Source organism: Hyperoodon ampullatus (assembly GCF_949752795.1).
Source record: "Hyperoodon ampullatus genome assembly, chromosome: 8".
Lineage (NCBI taxonomy): Eukaryota > Metazoa > Chordata > Mammalia > Artiodactyla > Ziphiidae > Hyperoodon > Hyperoodon ampullatus.
This window is the reverse complement of record NC_136921.1, coordinates 93616957-93637188: the sequence shown is the minus strand read 5'-3', so window position 1 is coordinate 93637188 and position 20232 is coordinate 93616957. Positions and strand designations below refer to the sequence as shown.

The 20232-nt window shown below is 35.2% G+C and overlaps 1 protein-coding gene across 1 annotated transcript in view; it reads left to right on the top strand.

Moving 5' to 3' along the window:
- Window positions 1–4731: 4731 nt before the first annotated feature.
- The window catches only part of SESTD1 (SEC14 and spectrin domain containing 1), a gene marked incomplete at its 3' end in the record, with an annotated part of 86806 nt that continues 71305 nt past the window's right edge, over window positions 4732–20232 (top strand). The window contains exons 1-3 of the mRNA XM_079710496.1: window positions 4732–4801; window positions 7877–7985; window positions 18234–18324. Coding sequence (XP_079566622.1) covers window positions 4747–4801; window positions 7877–7985; window positions 18234–18324 — 255 coding nt within the window. The 5' untranslated portion in view covers window positions 4732–4746. The remainder of the gene's footprint in view (window positions 4802–7876; window positions 7986–18233; window positions 18325–20232) is intronic.

The window sequence follows — 20232 nt, the reverse complement described above, 5'->3', positions numbered from 1 at the left end:
GTGAATGAATGAGTAAATAAATGTAAAGATAAATAGGACTTGGTCTCTAACTACTTAGTTACCCCAGTTTTCCTCTTTTAACTCTTCAAGATCTTGAGAAAGATGTTCAAACTAGAAGATAGATACAAATATCAGTTGAAACCTAGTCTCCTTACATTTTTCAGAATTTCTCAGAATTCATCATCCCTAACGTAGGATTCTGTTTTTAGGTAGGGTTTATTTTGCACCTAGGAACGATGTTTATTTACTTTGCTGTTTCTTGCTTTTGGCTGAAAGCAACATGCAGTCATGGTTGCACATTTTCCTTTATGTTCACCAGTTTCCAAGGCACTTCACCTGCTATAAAGTCTGGCTTTCTGCCTCTTTTATGTATTATAAATCGTGACTTAAAATAGATCATTTTAAATAGCCATATATGAAATATGACATGTTTGTGTTAAGCATGTTGTGAATTGTTGAATTTTCTGCCATTTTTTGGCCTGCTTCACTTGGCAAATTTTTTTAAAAATGTGTTTTCCTTGTCACTTTCCATTGATTCGTATCAGGTATATGTCTGCCACTGACTTCATTCCTTGTTTGAGAATATAATTCACTCAGATATATTTAGGTTGAATAAGCTTCTTGTGAAAAATAATGATCTATATCTACCCACTGGAGAAGAGCATGAGCAGATACCTCATGTTATTTAACATTTATTGTGGTGATGGTAGTGAATGGTTGTATTGTCTTTTGAAGGATTTTCTCTTTACTTTGTGTGTTTTGTACATTATTTTATTCTATGAACTATATAACTAGAAATTGGCAGATTTTTGTTTCCTATGGCTGCGCTAATGACTTGAAAAATGTAAAACAAATGACTTTTGCAAAACCGCATTTAATTGGAACTAGTAGTACAGTAATCATTACTTTTTATTACCTATCCCTTTTATGATAACAATGAAAGAGATTGATGTAAAGGAGACTGTAGAAGGGAGGAAGATAGAAAGAGTAAACATTACAGCTTTCATCTCTTGACTGCTTCACATTTTATTCATCAATTCATTTGATATTGGCCCACACAGCCAAAAATCTATATTTCTCATTACTTTAAATTACTTTTTCATCACTTTCAAAATGTTCTTTAAAAAAAAGGCTGTTGGATTAAAAAAAATTAGTATTTTGCCATGCTGAGGTGGTTTTGTGAAGTCATGGAAAGTTTGGAAAGAGCATCTGTGTCTCAGGAGACAGTGATGAAATGTAAGATTGCTTCTGGGTACTATAGTTTGCCAAGGTAAATCTAGACCAGAGATTGAAACTGTCTCCCTTTTGCACTTTAAGTATGTGGAGAACACAGTGGTGAAAAATTTGGCACTTGCTGGCATAAAATTGATAACCTGACTTGCAAAGCTTAGATAACACAGATATTATTCAAAGGGTTACCTGCAGCTATCATTTCTTATGCCTTAGGAATTCCAGAGGTTCTTTTTTCTTGGATACTGGTTAATTAGGTTTTATTGTGGCAAGGCTTAGCCCTCAGTGTATTGATGGACATTTTCATTCAGAATAAATGGCAACAGATTGGGGAAAAAAAAAACCTACAAAGAAGAAGCAGCGGCGCTGAGTGATTGCAGGTATGACCTACCAAACTCTGAATTGCAGTTTTGCTTCCTGTACCAAGTTTCTCCATTGACTAAAAGAGAAGGCTGCTCTAGCTAAAACTTAAGCAGAAAGGGGTTCATTAGAAAGATGTATATAACTCAGAATTTATGAGAAGGATGGAGAAATAGGCTCAGAAAATAGGAAGGACACAAAGGCAGTTGAGAAGTTGTCTGAAGCATCCCATTGACAGCCTAGCTCAGCAGTTCTCTTGTTACTAGGTTTCGGGGAGTCTGTGAGTTCAAAACTATTTTAATAATAATTCTTAGTAATGCCCCTTTCACTGTGTTGACATTTGCACCGATAATGCAAAAGCTAGAACTCCATCTTGTTCAATTGGCCAGATGTCACTGGATATTTTCAGGGCTGTTTTATTGGTAAGCTGATCATGTGATATGAGAACATCATTACTGGAACCAGATTGCCTGGGTGTGAATCCTAACTTCCCCACTTACTAGCTTTGAGATGTTGGGCCACATTTAACCTCTCTCAGCCCCATTTTACTTTTCTATAAAATGGGGTTAATAATAGTAGTTATCATAGAAATGTTGCAAGGAGTAATTAAATTAATATAAATAAATCATTTAGAACAATGTATGCCGTGTAGTAAACACTTGGTAAATGTTAACTTGCTTAATCATCATTATCAGACTTTTACATCTGGTCTTTGACAAGCTGGTCACCAGAGAAGGGAGCCTAGCCATGAGTCTGAACTGTCTGGTTCTTGTAGTGCTGGAGAAAAAACTCATCAGGTCAAGATACTGATCTGGAAACATGAAGTGCTACTATTTTAGGTTAAACATGTGAAACATGAGCTTTTCCCTCATTCTTCCTACTAATTGTATGTTAGCCTGGGCTGATGTAGAACAAAACTGAATGAACAAATAGCAAACAAATATTCAAGGATAAAACTTGAAGAGAACATATCATATTTACTTTGACAACATGTTTTCTTTTGTAGATATATACAAATAGTAGTGATTTTTTTAGTTGTATATACAAAAGCTGTAAAATAATATACTTCTTTAAGTAGTCTTGCTTGTGTAGTCATTATCTGACAAGTAATAAGACTACATCTTTTTTTTTCGAAGTAATCTGGGATTTTTTTCAAAAGACTACATTTTTTTCAGGGCAAGGCTGTGACTTGAGTTTTTAGCTCCAGCTGAAAGCACAGTGCTTGAAATGGGATAGGTTCATAGCAAGTATTTGCTGAATAAGTAATATAGAGTCACATTTTCTGCTCTGCTGGAAAATTATTTTCAAGAGAGTGTGCTTTCTGATTACTGTAGTTAATAACACTTTGCATATTTTGAAAGACCTGAGAGAGTAAGTCTTAACAGTTCTCATCATAGGAAAAGAATTTTTGCAACTATTTATAGTAGTGGATGTTAACTAGATTTATTGTGGTGATCATTTCACAATACATACAAGTATCAAATCATACTGTACACCTGAAACTAATATAATTTTCTATGTCAGTTATAGCTCAATAAAAAAAGAGGAGGCTGTTTATAAAAGAGTATACTTTCACTAAATGCAATGCAATTTTACAGTGTTCTCCAAGGAACTGTCACTATTATAGGATGGTACGCGGGTGTAGGAAAAGGGAAGGAGGGATAAATGTGATGGAGAATACTCTCTCAGACATGAAATTAAGTTTAGGTGGCTAATATAATTGAACCTTTGATTTTCTTGTTCTGTTTTGTTTTGAAGGTCCTGCTTTTCTTAAAATCCTGCTTTGATGGTGTATTGGGCTGGCCAAGCATACAGATGCCTGCCATGCCAAAGCTCCCATTTAAAGGAAACTGTCTTGCTCTTAGCCCTTACTGTATGAATAGTCCCATTTTGTATTTTCCATAACCCCTGGGGGTACCTGAGTGGACACTAAAAAACTAAACCAAGATCAGTGAATTATGGCTTGGTACAAAAAGATAACTAGGTTAATCAGATTTTTCCCTGGCAAATTTAAAATATAAAATGTGGAGAGATAGAGACAGTTAACAGTGAGGACAAAAATTGAAATAGTGTATTGGGAAATAACTTGAGGTAAACATGAGGATAAGGTGAGTTATCATGTGTTACGGGGAAGCAAAAATATGAGAAGTGAGAGAAAGCCATTTAATAGTGGATCTGAAAGAATCAGATATTTGGAATTAAGCTGCATAAATAATAAGGAGAGTAATAGAATATTGCAAGTTTGATTAATTGATTCATTCCTTTATTCAACAAATAATTTATTGAGTTACTGCTATGTACCAGGCACTATTCTAGCCCAAGAGCATTGCTCCGAAAAACAGTTAAGCCAGGGATTCTCAACTAGCTGTGATTTTTGCCTGCCAGAGGATATTTGGCAGTGTCTAGAGACATTTGGTTGTCACAACTGGGAAGGGGGAATGGTATTAGTAATTCTAGTGGGTAGAGGCCATGGATGCTGCTAAATATTCTACAAGGCATGGGACAACTCCTTACAGAAAAGAATAAATAATCTGACTCAAAATGTCTGTAATTCTGAGATTGAGAAACCCTGCGAAAGCCATTAAGTATAGGCATACCTCAGAGATACTGCTGGCTCAGTTGCAGACTACCACAGTAAATACTGCAATAAAGCAAGTCACATGAATTTTTTGGTTTCCCAGTACAAATAAAAGTTATGTTTATGTAATACTGTAGTCTATTAAGTGTGCAATAACATTATGTCTAAAAAAACAATGTACATACCTTAAATTAAAAATATTTTATTGCTAAAAAATGCTAACCATCATCTGAGCCTTCAGTGGGTTGTAACCTTTTTGCAGTGGTAACATCAAGGATAACTGATCACAGACCACCATAACAAATATAATAATAGAAAGTTTGAAATATTGCAAGAATTACCAAAATGTGACGCAGAAACACGAAATGAGCAAATGCTGGTGGAAAAATGAGCAGTAGACTTGCTCGATGCAGGGTTGCCACAAGCCTTCAATTTGTAAACAACGCAATATAGTGAAGTATAATAAAATGAGGTATGCCTGTATATATTTCATAGAGTAATTATTATCGTGTAGTTGACATTTAACTTTCTGTGTTTTCAGAAAGGAAAATTTACTGGAGGAAGTTTACTGGAGTAAAATGGAGGCCTCAGTAATATTACCCATTCTGAAGAAAAAACTGGCCTTCCTTTCAGGTATGTTTTCTTCTTAAAATTGGAAGTGTTTGATGTATAAATTTGTTTAATCTTTTTTTCTTTGATAAGTTTGGCAGAAAGGCATTTCATTTTTCTCTGAAGGTTTTGTTTTAAAGGTATTTCTGAGATACCTTTTACTCAGAATGGATAGTGGTGCAAGCCAACTCTGTCACTGTTGGTGCTTGGCAGCCAGTTTTTATTCTGTTCTGTAATTTGATTAAATGACCTCTACAAGGTAGATGTCATGACATCTCACTTCTCATATAAAAATGAAATAATTAATACAGGCTGAGAATAATTGACTAACCAGCATCTAAAGTATTGTTTCTGAAATATAGAGTAATTCATTTTTGTGTTATCCCATCCTAGCTTTTGTCTTCCATCTTCCTATGAGGGGGAGTTATGAAATATAAATTACATGGTTTTCACTTTTTACTGCTCGAATTTGGTTATAAGGCTTGAATTTACCTTCCATTATTAACCCAAAGTCTGCATTGACTAAGAAGAGTCAAAGAGAAGCTTCGAAATATGTTACTAGTGTGAAAGCAGTGGTGACTCTGGGTATAGCAATTTTCTGGAATTTTGGACCATTGAGTAAATTTGCACATGCTTTAGGATAGGTACTGTGACCCACCTATTGACGATTATTTAAGTTATATTATCTTGCTTTTTCTCTCTCATACTCTTTAGGTCCTATCAGAATTGTCTTGATATTTAGGCTACTAATGTCCCTTTCAATATATATTGTATCTCTCTATAAATTGGCATGTTTTTCTAGTGTACATTATAAAGGAGAAAATAAGATATTGAATTCCACCAGTAATATTAGTTCTTTATTTAATATGTGTTTTCTTTTTTAAAAAAACTTCTTCCCTTACCAGTTGACACTTAACGTTTTCTCTCTGTTTTTTTATGATATGAATGGTATTGTAGGAAACGTTCTTATTCACAGTTTGTGCATTTTGTACAAGTCCAGCAGTATAAATTCCTACAACTGGAAGTATTAAAGAGAATTTACATTTACGTGTAAAGGTTTTGTCAGATTGCCCTATAAGAATATTGTGTCAATTGTTGTTTCTCCCACCAGTGTATGAAAATGCATGTTTGAAAATAGAAATAGACCCACAGACATAGAAAACAAACTTATGGTTACCAAAAGGGAAAGAGGGGAGGGATAAATTTGGAATTTAGGGTTAACAGATAAACACTATTAAATATGAAATATATAAACAACAAGGACCTAGTGTATAGCACAGGGAACTATATTCAATATTTTGTAATAACCTATAATGGAAAAGAATCTGAAAGAGAATAGATACATATGTATGTGTATAACTGAATCACTTTGCTGTACATCTGAAGCACTGTAAATCAACTATACTTCAATTAAAAAAAAAAAGCCAGTTTGCCCATACTGTTGCCAAGAGTGGATATTACTATTTTTAAAAAATCTTTATCAGTGACATTTTTGCATTCTTATTTTACTTGTCTCTGTGCAGCATTTGACCCTGGTGACCATACCTATCTTGAAAGTCTTTTTCTTCTTGACATCTGCCTTCTTTTGCATCTACACTGGTGATTATTTTATTGTTCCTTAGTGAAAGCTGAGGTCATGAGGTTAAATGTAATCCTGTATGTTAGACCTGTGCTCTGCAGACAATTTCACAGTGGGTCAGAGTGCTGCAGTTCAGATATGAACCTTTTTGCAGTTTGGTTTAATGCAGGGCTTAGCGATTTTTGAGGAGAAAATGAAACTTCTCTGAACCCAATTCCTCTTGACTTGCTCTTGACCGTTAATTATTTCAACCAGTAATTTTCAAACTTTTTTAATAATAGAGAAAAACTTCTCAAACCAACAAAATCATTCAGCGGATACAGTTTGAAAACCATGGTTGCAGTCTATTAAAAAAAAACAAACCTGTATTCTAAACAAAACAACATTTGCAGTTGAAGTCACTATTGATTATCGATTAAGTTGAACCATTTGAAATTACCATTTTTTGAGATTAAACAAAGTGGTTGACTATCAGTAATTTACATGGTTAATCTGATAAAAGATCATTTATGGTTGGTACCTTGTGAATTGCATCCATGTTATTCATAGGAATCATTTTTTTTCAATTCAGTCCTTTAAGTTTTTAGTGATAGAGATCATATAAAATTGTTTGCTTTAGTGTTTGCTGGCTTTTAAGTTTCTAAAATTGCCATAAATGTTGGTTGGATCAAAAGATGGACTTCAGTGTGAAAATCAATCATGTGGGAAGCTTTCAAAGAAGCTGCGTGTGTATAAAAGTAGTAATATTTTAATGCTTATGGAAAATCGAAGAGAACTTGAACATCCATGAAATGTAAGTGCATTCCACTTCCTGGCTTTCAGACTTCTATATCCAGGGCCCGTGCACTCTTCTCAGCTGGACAGGGCTTTCCCTTTATTGCCTCATGAACAAAGAATGCCTGTCTGACCTTTGTGAGTTAACTCAGATCATTCCTCATCACGGAATGCTCTTTTGACTTGGTTTATAAATTCTATTCATTTTTCTTGAGTTTTAACTTTTCTATGAAGTTTTTTACATTTATTACATCTCTTATCATTTTCTCCATTTTCTAAATCCCTTTTTATAATATTTTATACATTTTGTACAACACAGCCTAGCAAATTATCTGTCATATTTCATACTGTTATTTCTTACGACTTAAAGTTTTTCTTCCTAGGTTGATAAGAAATTTGTTATTTTACTTGCAAATGCTTACTGTGCTAGGCACACAATAGGTGTTTGATGAATTGATTACAATCAGAAGCAGACTAAATGGAAGAAATTGAACAATGAGAATTGCTATGTTTAAGTGAATATTTCATTGGTGAATTTTTTTCCTCTTATTTTTTCTAAACTTTGTATAATTTTGCTGTACTACTGTAAACATTTACTATATATAAAATAAACAGCCATTAGATTGTTTTTTACTGATGTCTGAAACTTGTAATTGATGTAGTAACATTGGATGCAAATATATTTAATTCATTTAGTGCTTTAATATCTCTTACATGTTAAATTTATATATTTTTTTCTTTAATAGGAGGAAAGGACAGACGAAGTGGCCTCATTCTGACAATTCCATTATGCCTGGAACAGACAAATATGGATGAGCTGAGTGTCACCTTAGACTACCTACTCAGCATTCCAAGGTGACTCTAAAGGTGTCTTTTCTTAAATTTCAATATGTTTTCATTTACTTACGAATGATTCCTGCTATTGTTAAAGTATACTTTGCTATCTTACCTGCTTTTATTAGCAGTGAAATTATAATTGAAAACACAAGAATCAATAATATATGATGCCACAGCAGATAAAATAAAGACATTTTATATTCTTGATGCACTAAATGATACCGATTTCTAAAATGTATATACTGTCAACTTTTAAGGAATGCAAAGATTGAGCATCTGTCTATATACCACGTAATTTGAGAAAACTTAGAAAAGTGAATTCAGTAGAAAGCTCTTGTATTTATGTAGCTATTTCACTAAATAGATATAAATACATCTGTATGTTTTAATATATTGAATGAAAGCTATTTGGAGTTTAAAACATATTTTTATTTTTAAAAAATGCAAAAAATGTTTATATTTTAATCCAAAGATCATTGGATTTTTAATTTTTATATTTCTTTGGTGAAGACAAAACTTAAACCTTTGTATTTGCTTGAGCCTACCCATCATTTCAACAACAAGAACAGAAAAACCCCCTCCCCAACTTCCTTTCCCATATGTGATATTTGGGGGCTGAAGTCTGACTGTACATTAAAATCGTCTGGAGATTTTTTTCCAAAATTTTAATGATTGTGGGTCCACCTCCAGAGAGTCTAATCCAATTGTTTTTGGGAGGACTGCTCATCAGATTTTTAAAAAATTCTTTAAGCTTCCCAGATAATTCTAATATGCAGTCACATTTGCAAACCACTGCAGCAAAGTGCAAGAATGAGGGCAGATTTTTTGGTGTGTGTTTGTAAAATATAGAGGTGGTAAAAGGAACAAAACTATCTTTTACATAATGCTCTTAAGCTCAAAATAGTGAATTTTAAACATTTTAGTCAGAGCAAACAATTCTTTGTATCCTTTTCCGATATTTGCATTATTGACATAATAGATTATTTCATTTTAAACCACCTTGAAGAATATAGGGTTAAAATTATGTTTTAGAACAACTGACTTTAATCACATCTGCTTCCAATATTGGTGTATAATATAATGATTCTGTTGCTGAATGTTTTTGCAATATTGGGAAAATAGAGGTCTTAAAGTGAAAATTTTCAGTCTTTTTACTTTCTGGAAAAGAAAGTTATCAGACTTCACAGTGTATTAGTACTGAATAACCTTGCTAATTCTCTGAGCTGCTGATTGCCAATCTGTATTATTCATCATTAGATAACGAACTGCTTTTTAGGTAAATGACACTAGCTAAACATATAGCTAACAAATTATGAAAAAATATTCATGGATTCTTAGATGGTTAAAAGTGTTCAGGGAACTTAGAGACCATCTGAATCAACTGCCTTATTTTACAGTTGAGGGAATTGAGACTCGGAAGTTAGTTACTTGCCCAAGATCACACAGCTAATTAGCAGTAGAGCTGGGATTAGAATCTGCAGTTCCTGACACCAATCCAGAGCTCCTCATACTTCAGATGAATAGAGTACAGTGTAGTTGCATCTTATGTGGGGTGAGGTCCTGAAGTTAGAATGTAATGCAAAAATTACTGATAGTCAAAATTACCCTTGAAAAATGCCTAAGGAAGAATTAAGAGACTTATGAACTATTTTTCCATGAACATGCTAGATTTTCTTCCAGCATTGGAACATGTCAGTCATTGAGGCTGAGTTCTGGAAGACACAGTCGGCTTGTGGTTAGGTTTGTGATAAGAAAAGCACGCTTGTATATACTAGAATCACACTCAGCCTGCCAGGATGTTCACACTGTAGGCTAAACGAGCAGTTTCACTCATGCAGCCTGTCTGCTCACTCTGGGTGTGCAAACAGGAAGTAGAGTGGAGGGCAAAATAGCCTACACTATTTAAACGTTCTCTCTCTCTCTTTCTTTCTTATATAGATATACATATAGTACTATTTCAATGTAAATTATGAATCAGTTTCTGCAGAGCTACACATACCTACCTGCCAGCTAATAGAGAAGATGTAAGTTGAAGCAAGATGAAAGAACTTAATTTAGCAAGACAAAATAGATACCTGGATACTTTATTTTTGATAATTGTTCTGCTAAAGTTTGTGAACGCCCTGACTTTTTAGCCTTCTGCTTTCTTGGATCAACCTCCTATAACTTTGGCGTTTAAAAACGTAGCTGGCAGCTTTATATCAGTGCTTGCCATTTCATTAGAGAGCTAGAGGGTTTTTGAGCTCTTCATTCCAACTCTGGAGAGTAGTTTATTAGGTGCAATCTTCAAAACTGATTTTTCTCCTTCAGAATGCCTGCCATTCAAAACTGCTTTTAAATTGTATCATGAGAGATTTCAAATACACAAAAAAGTTGAAGGAATAGCGCAGTAAACACCATTGTGCCCATCACTTTGAAGCTTGCAACTAATGTTGTAATACTTTATCACATATCTATATGTTCATCCACCCCTCTTTCCATCCCAGAACTGTTTTTAAGTTTACCCTGTTATATCAGTCTCAGCTTGGGTCTAGAAGGTTTTTCCTCTTTTAGTATGTCTGCATTTTTTTTGGTGTGACTTGTTTCTCCCAGACCCTGCTGTTAAAGCTTAACTCCTCCCAACTGTGAATGTCTCCAGACAGCTCCAGCAGTGTAGCTAGCTAATGCGGCCTCTTCGTTATAGGAGATGTCCAAAAGTAGTCTTTCATTGCAGTGAAAATGTTAACATTCTGAATATAGTAACAGCTTTTTAAAAGTTACTTAAAAATGGAAAGAAACTTATTCAGTTCTTACCCATATTTTATGCTTAGTTTCATGACCAGGAGCAAGGTGTGATACATACCTATTTTAAATGGGTAACCCAGTACAGTTGAAAATGGGGTCATTTCCTGATTCCTTTACACACAGCTTGGTCCTAAGCTTGTTTTTGGTTTCTGACTCTTGAGCAGAGGGCTGAGAAGAAAGGAGAAGTTCAGGTTAATCGTAACCTGACCTGAATACTAAGTTTATGTTCAGGTAACTCCTCATGTCCAGGTCTGTGTGGAGTTCAAGACTAACCATTACTGCTCCATTTTCTACAAAGGGTTTTTAATAAAAAATAACATAGACTGACACAGCTGGGCCAACCTGAGTGTTAAATTTTAGGAGAGGTAAATGGAGTTTTTCTTTTGTTATACCAGTGATTGCTGTACATTTTAGACATAAACAACAAGATTAGAAATTATGAGTCCATGACCCAGAAAGCAGAATCAAATTCAAGGTTACCTTATGGAGATAAAGAAAAGATATATAAATTAATCTGCAAATCTTTTCATTAAAAAAGTAAATATTGAGATTGGCACTAAACAAAACCTCACAAGTAGATCTTTATCTCATATCATTTCTTTATATATTTCAAAATTTTAAGTCAGAAGCATATTCACATTCAAAGTATAAAATGAAATTTGTATCAGTACTATTACACAAAGTATGATTATAAGATATTGAGACTACCAGCTTTTTAAAAGCGTGGCAAAACATATGCATCAGTGTTTCTCAACCTTTTTTGTCATTGTTATCTTTGTAAGGAGCCTTTTTAGGCAACTTTTCCTATTCACTTCTGCTTGATGTCATAGAGTTTACTGTTAAATCAGTCTGATATTAGAGTGCAGAGCCATGTTTCATTTATCTCCATATTCACAAGACCAATAAAAATGATTTGGAGACCTTAGGTGTTTGTTATATGGATATTGAAGGAACCAACCAGACTTAGCAATAAAGTCATAGAAACAACTTAAAATATATTATGAAAGGAGATATAACATCTGTGTATGGTGAAATATCATTTGAATCCCGTACAAGTAGTTTTGTAACTGCCAGAATTCTATGGGGCATATAGTCTGTACATTCAGAATTTTAAAAAATTTATCTGTGGACATTTTTATTCAAAGAAAATCTTACAGGGAAACTAAATTTATAAAAGAGCTCGAAGTGTAGGCCCACAGCCATTCTGCTCATCCCCGCCTTCTCAAATTCCACTCCCACTGCAGTGCCCCCTCACCTGCTTTTAAGGAGCCTCCTTGGAGCTTACAAGACTTAGAAGGTAATTTGAATATGAATATAACACTGATTGGTTCAGTATAGTCTGTGAGAGTGTGACTGGGATGGCTCTTCTTTTTTTTTTTTTTAATTTAATTTTTATACAGCAGATTCTTGTTCGTTATCTACTTTATACGCACTGGGATGGCTCTTCTTTATTTTTGTTTTTTTTTTATGGGACGTGCTTCTAAGAAAGTTTAAGTCAGTGCCTTCCTTTTTCCTCCTTAGCAAATGCACTTCTGGCAAATGACGGTATAATTGTGTTGATCTTAGAGTTACTTCAAAGCACTGTAGTTAAATGCTCTGAACATGCTTTATGCTGTTGAGGAGTGCTTTTTAAATATTTACTTCATTCATTCAATGAATATATATTGAAAACTTGTAATGTCCATTTTAAAATGTGACAGGTAAGCTAGTATTTCCTTTCTTTACCACGTATTTTTAAATTTCCTGTCTCCTCTGTTCCCTCTTCATATGCTTAAGTTCAGGTCAAGGGATGGCTGAGTCGTCAAGCTGGATAATACAGCAATAGCCAAGCTGATTTCTCTATCTCCAGTCTCTCCCCAGTTTGTACACAAGGACAAGATAAATTTCACCAAAACAACAGTTCTATCATCCTTCTCAGTTTTCTAGGACCTCCTCTCCTTTCCACACAATGAATTTAATTCAATAGTCATTTATTTTGTTGCTACCAAGTGCAGACATTGTACACCGTGCATTGTGAAGACAAGAAAGACTAGGTGTGCGCTCTCAAGGACAGTCTTTCAGCTTCTTAACTGCTATGCCAAGACCTTGTGTGATTTAACTTACCCTTTCATTTCATATTTCTTGAGCGCTTATCATGCAAGGCACTTAGTTTTGTAGCACTTGTATTAACTCAGTCTTCAAAATAACAATATTATTATCCCTATTACATAGATGAAAAAATGAGGGCAGAGAAATTTAAGAAACTTACCCAAATTAACAAGTGGTACCTTTGCTTATATTCCTCTTGCTCTGTATCCTTTTATGTTAAGTTTCATTAGCTCCTTTCTGTAGGTACTTCCCAGAGTCTTCCAGCTGTTCTCCAAACATACAGCACTTGCCGTTTCTGACTCTTTAGGCATTTAATCATAATGTGTTTAATGATAATGCTTGAATTTTTACATTTATTATTTAAGTTTTACATTTAAAAAATGTTCAGAGATATATGTTTCCCTAGTAACATTAAAAAGGTGACGTCAGTGAGTGTAAAGTAGACACTAATTAAAATACTTTTATTTTACCTTTTCACCTTTCTAAATTATCTTAAGCTTCTTGAAGGGAGAAACTGTGTTGTATAATACATATTTTTTCATAATCCTGTGCAGTACCTCATATTGATACTTAGTAATCAGTAGTCAGTGGATATGGGTTTCTGCTCTTTATCTTACTTAAGTTTCTTCATAGCTCTGTGTACTCAAATGCAGGCTGGCTGATCATTTTCAGAACATCTCACATTTGTTGGAAAATCAAACATGTAGAAGTTGCAGCTCAGGAGAAGCTATTTTGGTGGATAAGAAGTTTGTCTAGGCTGGTCTTGCTTTCCTTTGAAGACATTAAATTTGAAATGGACCTGGGAATTTACTTATGGGTGATGATTGGGAGGCATATGTGAAAAAGAATATCCTATACTTAAGGAAATAATAGATAACAGTAAGTCATTTAATTCTCATAACAGCCCTATGAGACGAGCACTGTCATCCTTATTCCTCACATATAAGGGAACCGAGTCATAGAAAGAGTGGGTAATTTAAGTATCTTGACCAAGAACATGTGTCATACCAGGGTTGGAGGGGGATTTGGACCTGGTGGTCTGACTCCAAGCCTGTGTTTCTAGCCACTGTTGTATTTACCTCTGTTATAATCACAGTGCCATAGCTATTGATAACTTTTAATATTCATTCGCATTTAACCTGCATCTATCACAATTGAGAATTGACATATGAAAATAACTATGGTGAACATAGTTGAGCATAATGGAAATCTTGGAAATCTTTTTTGTTTTAACATTTTCTTTCAACAGTATATTCAGCGTATATTTAAAATCATAGCATTTTTCTGGCTCAAAGGGAAATTGTTGATCATCTAGTTATAGAATCATGGAATGTCAGGATTAGAAAGTACCTTAACAGCCATCTAGTTATAGAATCATGGAATGTCAGGATTAGAAAGTACCTTAACAGCCATCTAGACCAAACATCTTCAATCATCTAGACTAACCACTTTACCCATACTTAAATCCTCTTTATAGAAATGCTGCCAAGTACTTGCCCAGATTAATCTAATTCTGTAGAGAGTCAACATCTATAGAAGTTACTTTTCTGTTTCTCTCAAGTATTGATTTTTTTCAAATTCGGATTTTAGGTCAGTTCCTCCTAATTGTAGAAAAACTCATTTACGTCACAGAAGAAACAACAGAACACAGAGGTTTAATGACTTGCCAAGAATCACACAGAGATTACTCATAAGTCTTCAGTCACTTAGTAAATATGTGAGATCCTACAATGAGTTCCTCATCATTCTAGGTGCCGAGGAAATGGGTGAACAAAGGCCCAGTCCCTGCCCTTATGGGCCTGATGCCCTAATGATCAAATGAATATTATAAATAAATACATAGTGTGTTGGAGGTTCATAAGTCTATAGAACAGAGCATGAAAAGAATTAAGGGAGGGATGGAGTGCAAAGGAGTGTGTGGCAATATTTTATAAAATGAGAAGGTAACGTTTTACCAGAGATGAGTGAAGTGAGGGCCAGGCCATACAGATAGCTGATGAAAGAGCATTTAAGAAAGAGTATCTTAGAGGGGGCAGTAAAGGGAAAGGCCCTGAGTCAGGAGCAGGCTCTGTGTTGTGCGATCAGTAGGGAGGGTCGTGTGGGTGGAGCAGTTTGAGAGAAGGAGGGTTCCGGGAGAGCCCTCAGAGGGGCTGCAGTCAGACCTTAGAGGACCTCGTAGGCCATGGTAAGGGCTTCAGTTCTGAATGAGAAGGAAGGCCATTGTTACATTCCTACCTAGGAGTGATATGATCTGCATCTTCTAACATTTCTAGAGGCCCTCTGTATTTAAAGCTGGAAGCTGCCAACATATCAGTAAGACAATAATGTCCTTGCTTTCTGGAAGCATGTTATCTAATGAAGATGAATTATAAACAAGCAATTATAATAAAAGCATAAGTAAAATTAGTGCCATTAAGTAAGTATAAGCAGAGCTCTCTGAGTGGAAAGAAGGAGCCCTTAGTCGTAATCAAAGAAATTAGTGAAGAGCTACAGAAAAATCCACTGACAGTCTCTTTCTAGCCAAAGTGAGTGAGCTTATTAAGGACCTGCTCCTCCTTTAATCGCTGTTTTAACTTAGCCACGTCACCCTTGAAAGGCTCGAACGGAGTAAGAACAAGGAAGTGGGGTCTTAATAGATTTTTCTTTTTCTTTTTTTTTTTTTTTGGTTAGCGGTCTTAAAATTATAAAATGTTAATAGTAGTATAGGAATTTACTAATATAGCACTGCAGCTACACACCCTTTATAAGGGACATAATATGCTTCTAAATCGAAGTATGTTCTTGTTAAAAACAGCTTAAACCATCACTCCACTTGTAGGATTGCAATTTTTTTTAAAAAGGGACTTCCCTGGTGGTCCAGTGGTTAAGAATCCACACTTTCAATGCAGGGGGCATGGGTTCAATCCCTGGTCGGGAAACTAAGATCCCACATGCCGCGTGGCACAGCTAAAAAATTTAAATAAACAAACAAACAAACTATTCCTTTCAAGTAGTTTGAAAGATCACTTGGTCTTACAATTTTCAAATATGTAGTATCTTTGAATTGTGTGTATTTTCTTTATCTATCTTAGTAAAATGTGAGAAAATTATGATTAAGGGTGTTTTTAAGTACTCTAAAAGATAAATTTAGAGTATTTTATGCCCTTAAGATCACTGCAGATGGTATTTGCAAGCTTCATTACTTTCTTTGTCTTAATATACAGATTAATTTAGTGTGCTTTGAAATATAGATGTCTCATTTGTGTAAAACTTACTTGTTTAACAAAATGGTTGTGTAACCTGTACCTCATAGACGCAGGTGCCAAATTATGGGGATGACTTACTTCGCTTGGGCTCTAGTCCCAACCAGGGAAGGCCCTCCACTGGCTTCATGTATCTTAGCTCCCCTTCCTGCAAATTTCCACACTGCACTGGTAGAGTCCCTGAGTTGCCGCCACTTCTCTGAAGACCACTCACTGACAGTTACTCTACTAGGCTGGTCTTTCTTGGGCTTGTATCCTCCCTAAGTCAGAGTGGTCTTCTCCTTACCTGATCCCACAACGAGCGGTTAGATGTCAGATTTGCTTCCCCCAGCAAGTCTTTATGTGCTGTTGCTGATGCAGAAGAGATCACTGTATTGCCTTACCCCCACGAATGCTTAGTGGATCCTTTATTTTGTAATGCAATATCCAAAAATAGAATACTTCAACATTTTTTATTAAGATATAAGTTACATATCATAAACATCATTTTTTAAAGCGTACAATTCAGTGGTTTTCAGTATATTCACAAGGTTGTGCGACCATCACTCTCTAATTCCAGAACATTGCCATCAGCCCAAAAAAGAAGCCTATACCCATTGGTAGTCCCTCCTCATCCCATTCTCCCCTCCTCCCAGCCCTTGTCAGCCACTAGTCTGCTTTCTGTCTCTATGGATTTACCCATTCTGGACATTTCGTATAAATGGAATCATACGATATGGACTTTTGAATCTGGCTTCTTTCACTTAGCATGTTTTCAAGGTTTATCCATGTTGTAGCATATATCAGTACTTCATTTCTTTTTATGATTGAATAATACTCTATTGAATGGATTACCACGTTTTTTTTCCCATTCATCCATTGTTGGACATTCGAGTTGTTTTGGATTTTGGCTGTTATGAATTATGCTGCTATGAATATCTCTGTGCAGGTTTTTTTGTGTGGACGTATGTTTCACTTTGCCTCACCTCTTGAACACTTCTCTGCTTTCTTTGGAAGCTCAGCTTCTGTCCCTGCCTACAGAGTCACCTGTTCTTCTTCCAAATTTCTAGCAATATCATCCTCATTCTTGTGACCGTACTGTTTCTCAGTAGAATTGGATATCCTTCTCCAGTAATCCTCTTGAGTTTCATGTGCATGTTTGGAGAGAGTAAGGGAGGATTAGTAAAATTCCCTGGACTGTTGGATTTAAATCTCAGGAAAGGACCTGCTATTAACCTTTCCTATAATGTAGACAATTGGGAGAACTTTGTGTGGAGAGAATTTTCACTAACAAATCCTTGCTCTGCTAAGCAAAGCTGCAGTTTCTTCCACTATATTAGAGGGAGGGCAGTTGAGATCTTTACGTTAAGTTGATTTTATAAGTAAAACAAATAGTAATAGTAATAATAAATAATAATAATATAACTATGTAGTTTTGGTCATAGGTACAGTTTTTCCATGTTGTTGTTGCATTTTACTAGGGCAGGCTTCTGAGAAGTGTTTAGTTGGTACTTGAATAATTAAATATAATATATAGCAACAACACATTTTCCAACACTCAAGATCATATTGTGCTGGTCAGGTGACTAAGAATGCAAAAGTGAAAGCAGAGGTGGGTCAGACATGGTGTATTCAAGCTTTGAATTCTTATATACACCAATGCTACTTCACCTCATTAAATTTCCCCAAAAGAACACCAAGAAGCTTATTTCCAATGGTTTAATAATAGCTTACTTTATTTTCTACCTGTTTTGAAATATCACTTCACAACCTCACACTTCTGGCAGGAAGGAGAGACAAGAAGTCCGTCCACACTTGGCAGTCATTAGTTACCTACTTCACTGTGATCCCATTTTACAGATGAAGAGATTGAGAGGCTAGTGAGACTATTTGAATGTTGCTTTGATTTCTTCTCTTTTTAAGACGTTGAATTTACATGCTTTTAGAGTAATTTTCTTACCAAATTAGCTTATAGATTGTCAGTGTTCCTTAAATGAGAAAGTGCTTGAGAAAACTGAAAGGACGCTGAAGAGTTTTATTTATTGACAGTGCAAATCAAGTCAATTGAGATTAATGCTGCTCCATGTATGATTACACTGTAAACTTTATTTAGGATTATTAAGAATAAAATAGGAAGCTTGTTTTAATACTCTGTAATTTTGTTTCATTTCAGTGAAAAATGTAAGGCTAGAGGATTTACCGTGATTGTGGATGGCAGAAAATCCCAGTGGAATGTGGTGAAAACAGTAGTCTTAATGCTACAGGTAATTTTATTTTTGACTATTAGGAAGTGGTTTTATTGTACAGCAACAGATGAGGTGATAGTGGCAAATGCATTTTATTTATTGGACTGTGCCCAAGCTTCTCAGCAGTGACTGAGTTCTGAAATGCACAGGTCACTATTGGATTGTTTAGATTCAATTCTTATAGGTTTTACTTGAGTAGTAAAATAAATTTCAACCTTATTCTAAAGGTTTGTAAATGACCAAAAATAATATGTCATGTTTAAGTAATTTAAACAACTAGGCCAATGAGTCTCAAAGTGTGAGGGCAGAGGTTATCAGACTCATCTAGGAGCTTCTGCACACTGTAGTAGCTGCATCGTCCCACCTCCACCCCCTCCTAATACCACAGGTAGGGAGTAGAACTGGGTAGGTCTAATCTGAAGAAGCTTCTCAGGTGGTTCTGATAGGTTTCTCCCTTCTGTTACCCTTTTTCCTTCAAAAATCACCAGGATTCATAATAGTCTTATATCTATCTCTGATCTAGAAGAAATGTACTCGACAGCTGTGTCCTTGGGGGCTTTAGCACAGCTCACAGATAAGCATTTCATAAACAGCTGTGATTATAGAATCCCTGATCTGGTCCTAGTCTTATGTTTATATTTCCTTGTGCTCCTCACAGAATGTTTCTGTAATCCCTTGCACATAGTAGGTACCTAGTAAATATTTGTTGGTTTATTGTGAGAGTATTGAAGATACTGTGATCTGACAGAGAAAAATACAGTATTTGAGTGATTCAAAGGGGACAGATTACTCTCATGTACCTGGGTTTCCTTAGAAGGGCTTGTATAGAAAGTAAAAGCTAAGTGAGTTAAATAAGAGAGATTATCTAATTTAAATGAAAGAAGGTGAAAAGGGCATTCCTGGCAGGGACACTGATTCAGTGATAGCTCAAAAATTAAGTGAATACAATGAAAGGAGCTGATGACAGGCCAGTTTGGGGGCAGTATATTGGCTGTTACGTGGGATGTTGAACATTGAATTAAGTAAATATCAGTGATACTGAAGGAAAGATCAAGAATTTTAAATGAACTGGGAAATAATCGGTAGCTGCTTTAGGGTTCTGTGGAAAGGAATATAATTTAAAATTTTAAATGATAACTAGGGAGAATGATTCTTAATGGTTTATTTTTTATTTGTGATAATTAGGAAAAAGAAATTCAAGGGATGGGAACTGGTAATTTCAGTTTTTAGTTTTAGTGCTTAGTATGGTTCAGGTACTGTGCAGTAAGCTTGCTATATAAATGATCTCATTTAATTTCATCCTCACAAACTTGGGAGGCAGGTTGTACGATCCCCAAAGGTCTTCAAGGATTTTAAGTAATGTATCCAGGTTCTCGTGGTGAACATGGGAGAGAGTCACGATTGGAACCTGGCACAACCTCAGCCCCAAGTTTTTATCCTTTAAAAGTGTATATTTACCAGTGGGATGTATCTGAGGTGGTTCCCAAATTATCTCCCCATTACCTTATTCTTAACTGGTTGGCCTAAACCTTCATCATTAGAATCACTCCTTTGGGTTGGAAAGGACAGAGGTTCCAGTGGATCAGTTTTTAAGGGAACACAGATTGGTGTCCCATAATAACTTTTTCTGTCAAATATGTTCCCAGTACTTTTGTATTCCAAACCCTGAAGATGAACTCTTCTCTGTACGAGTTGTTAAAATAACTATTAGATGAGAAATCCATTAATTATGACCTTGTGTTCTTCCATTCAACTGTGTCACAGATGAGCTGTTTGGGACTTGCTGTTTGAACTGGACTTTGATCAGTGGCACTTTTGAAGAACAATCAATGGATGATTTAATCCCCTCTTGCGATTTCTTTTCTGATAGGTATTTTAACAACTTTTGGACTTATTAATAGTTAAGATTTTCAGAAGTTGCAATGG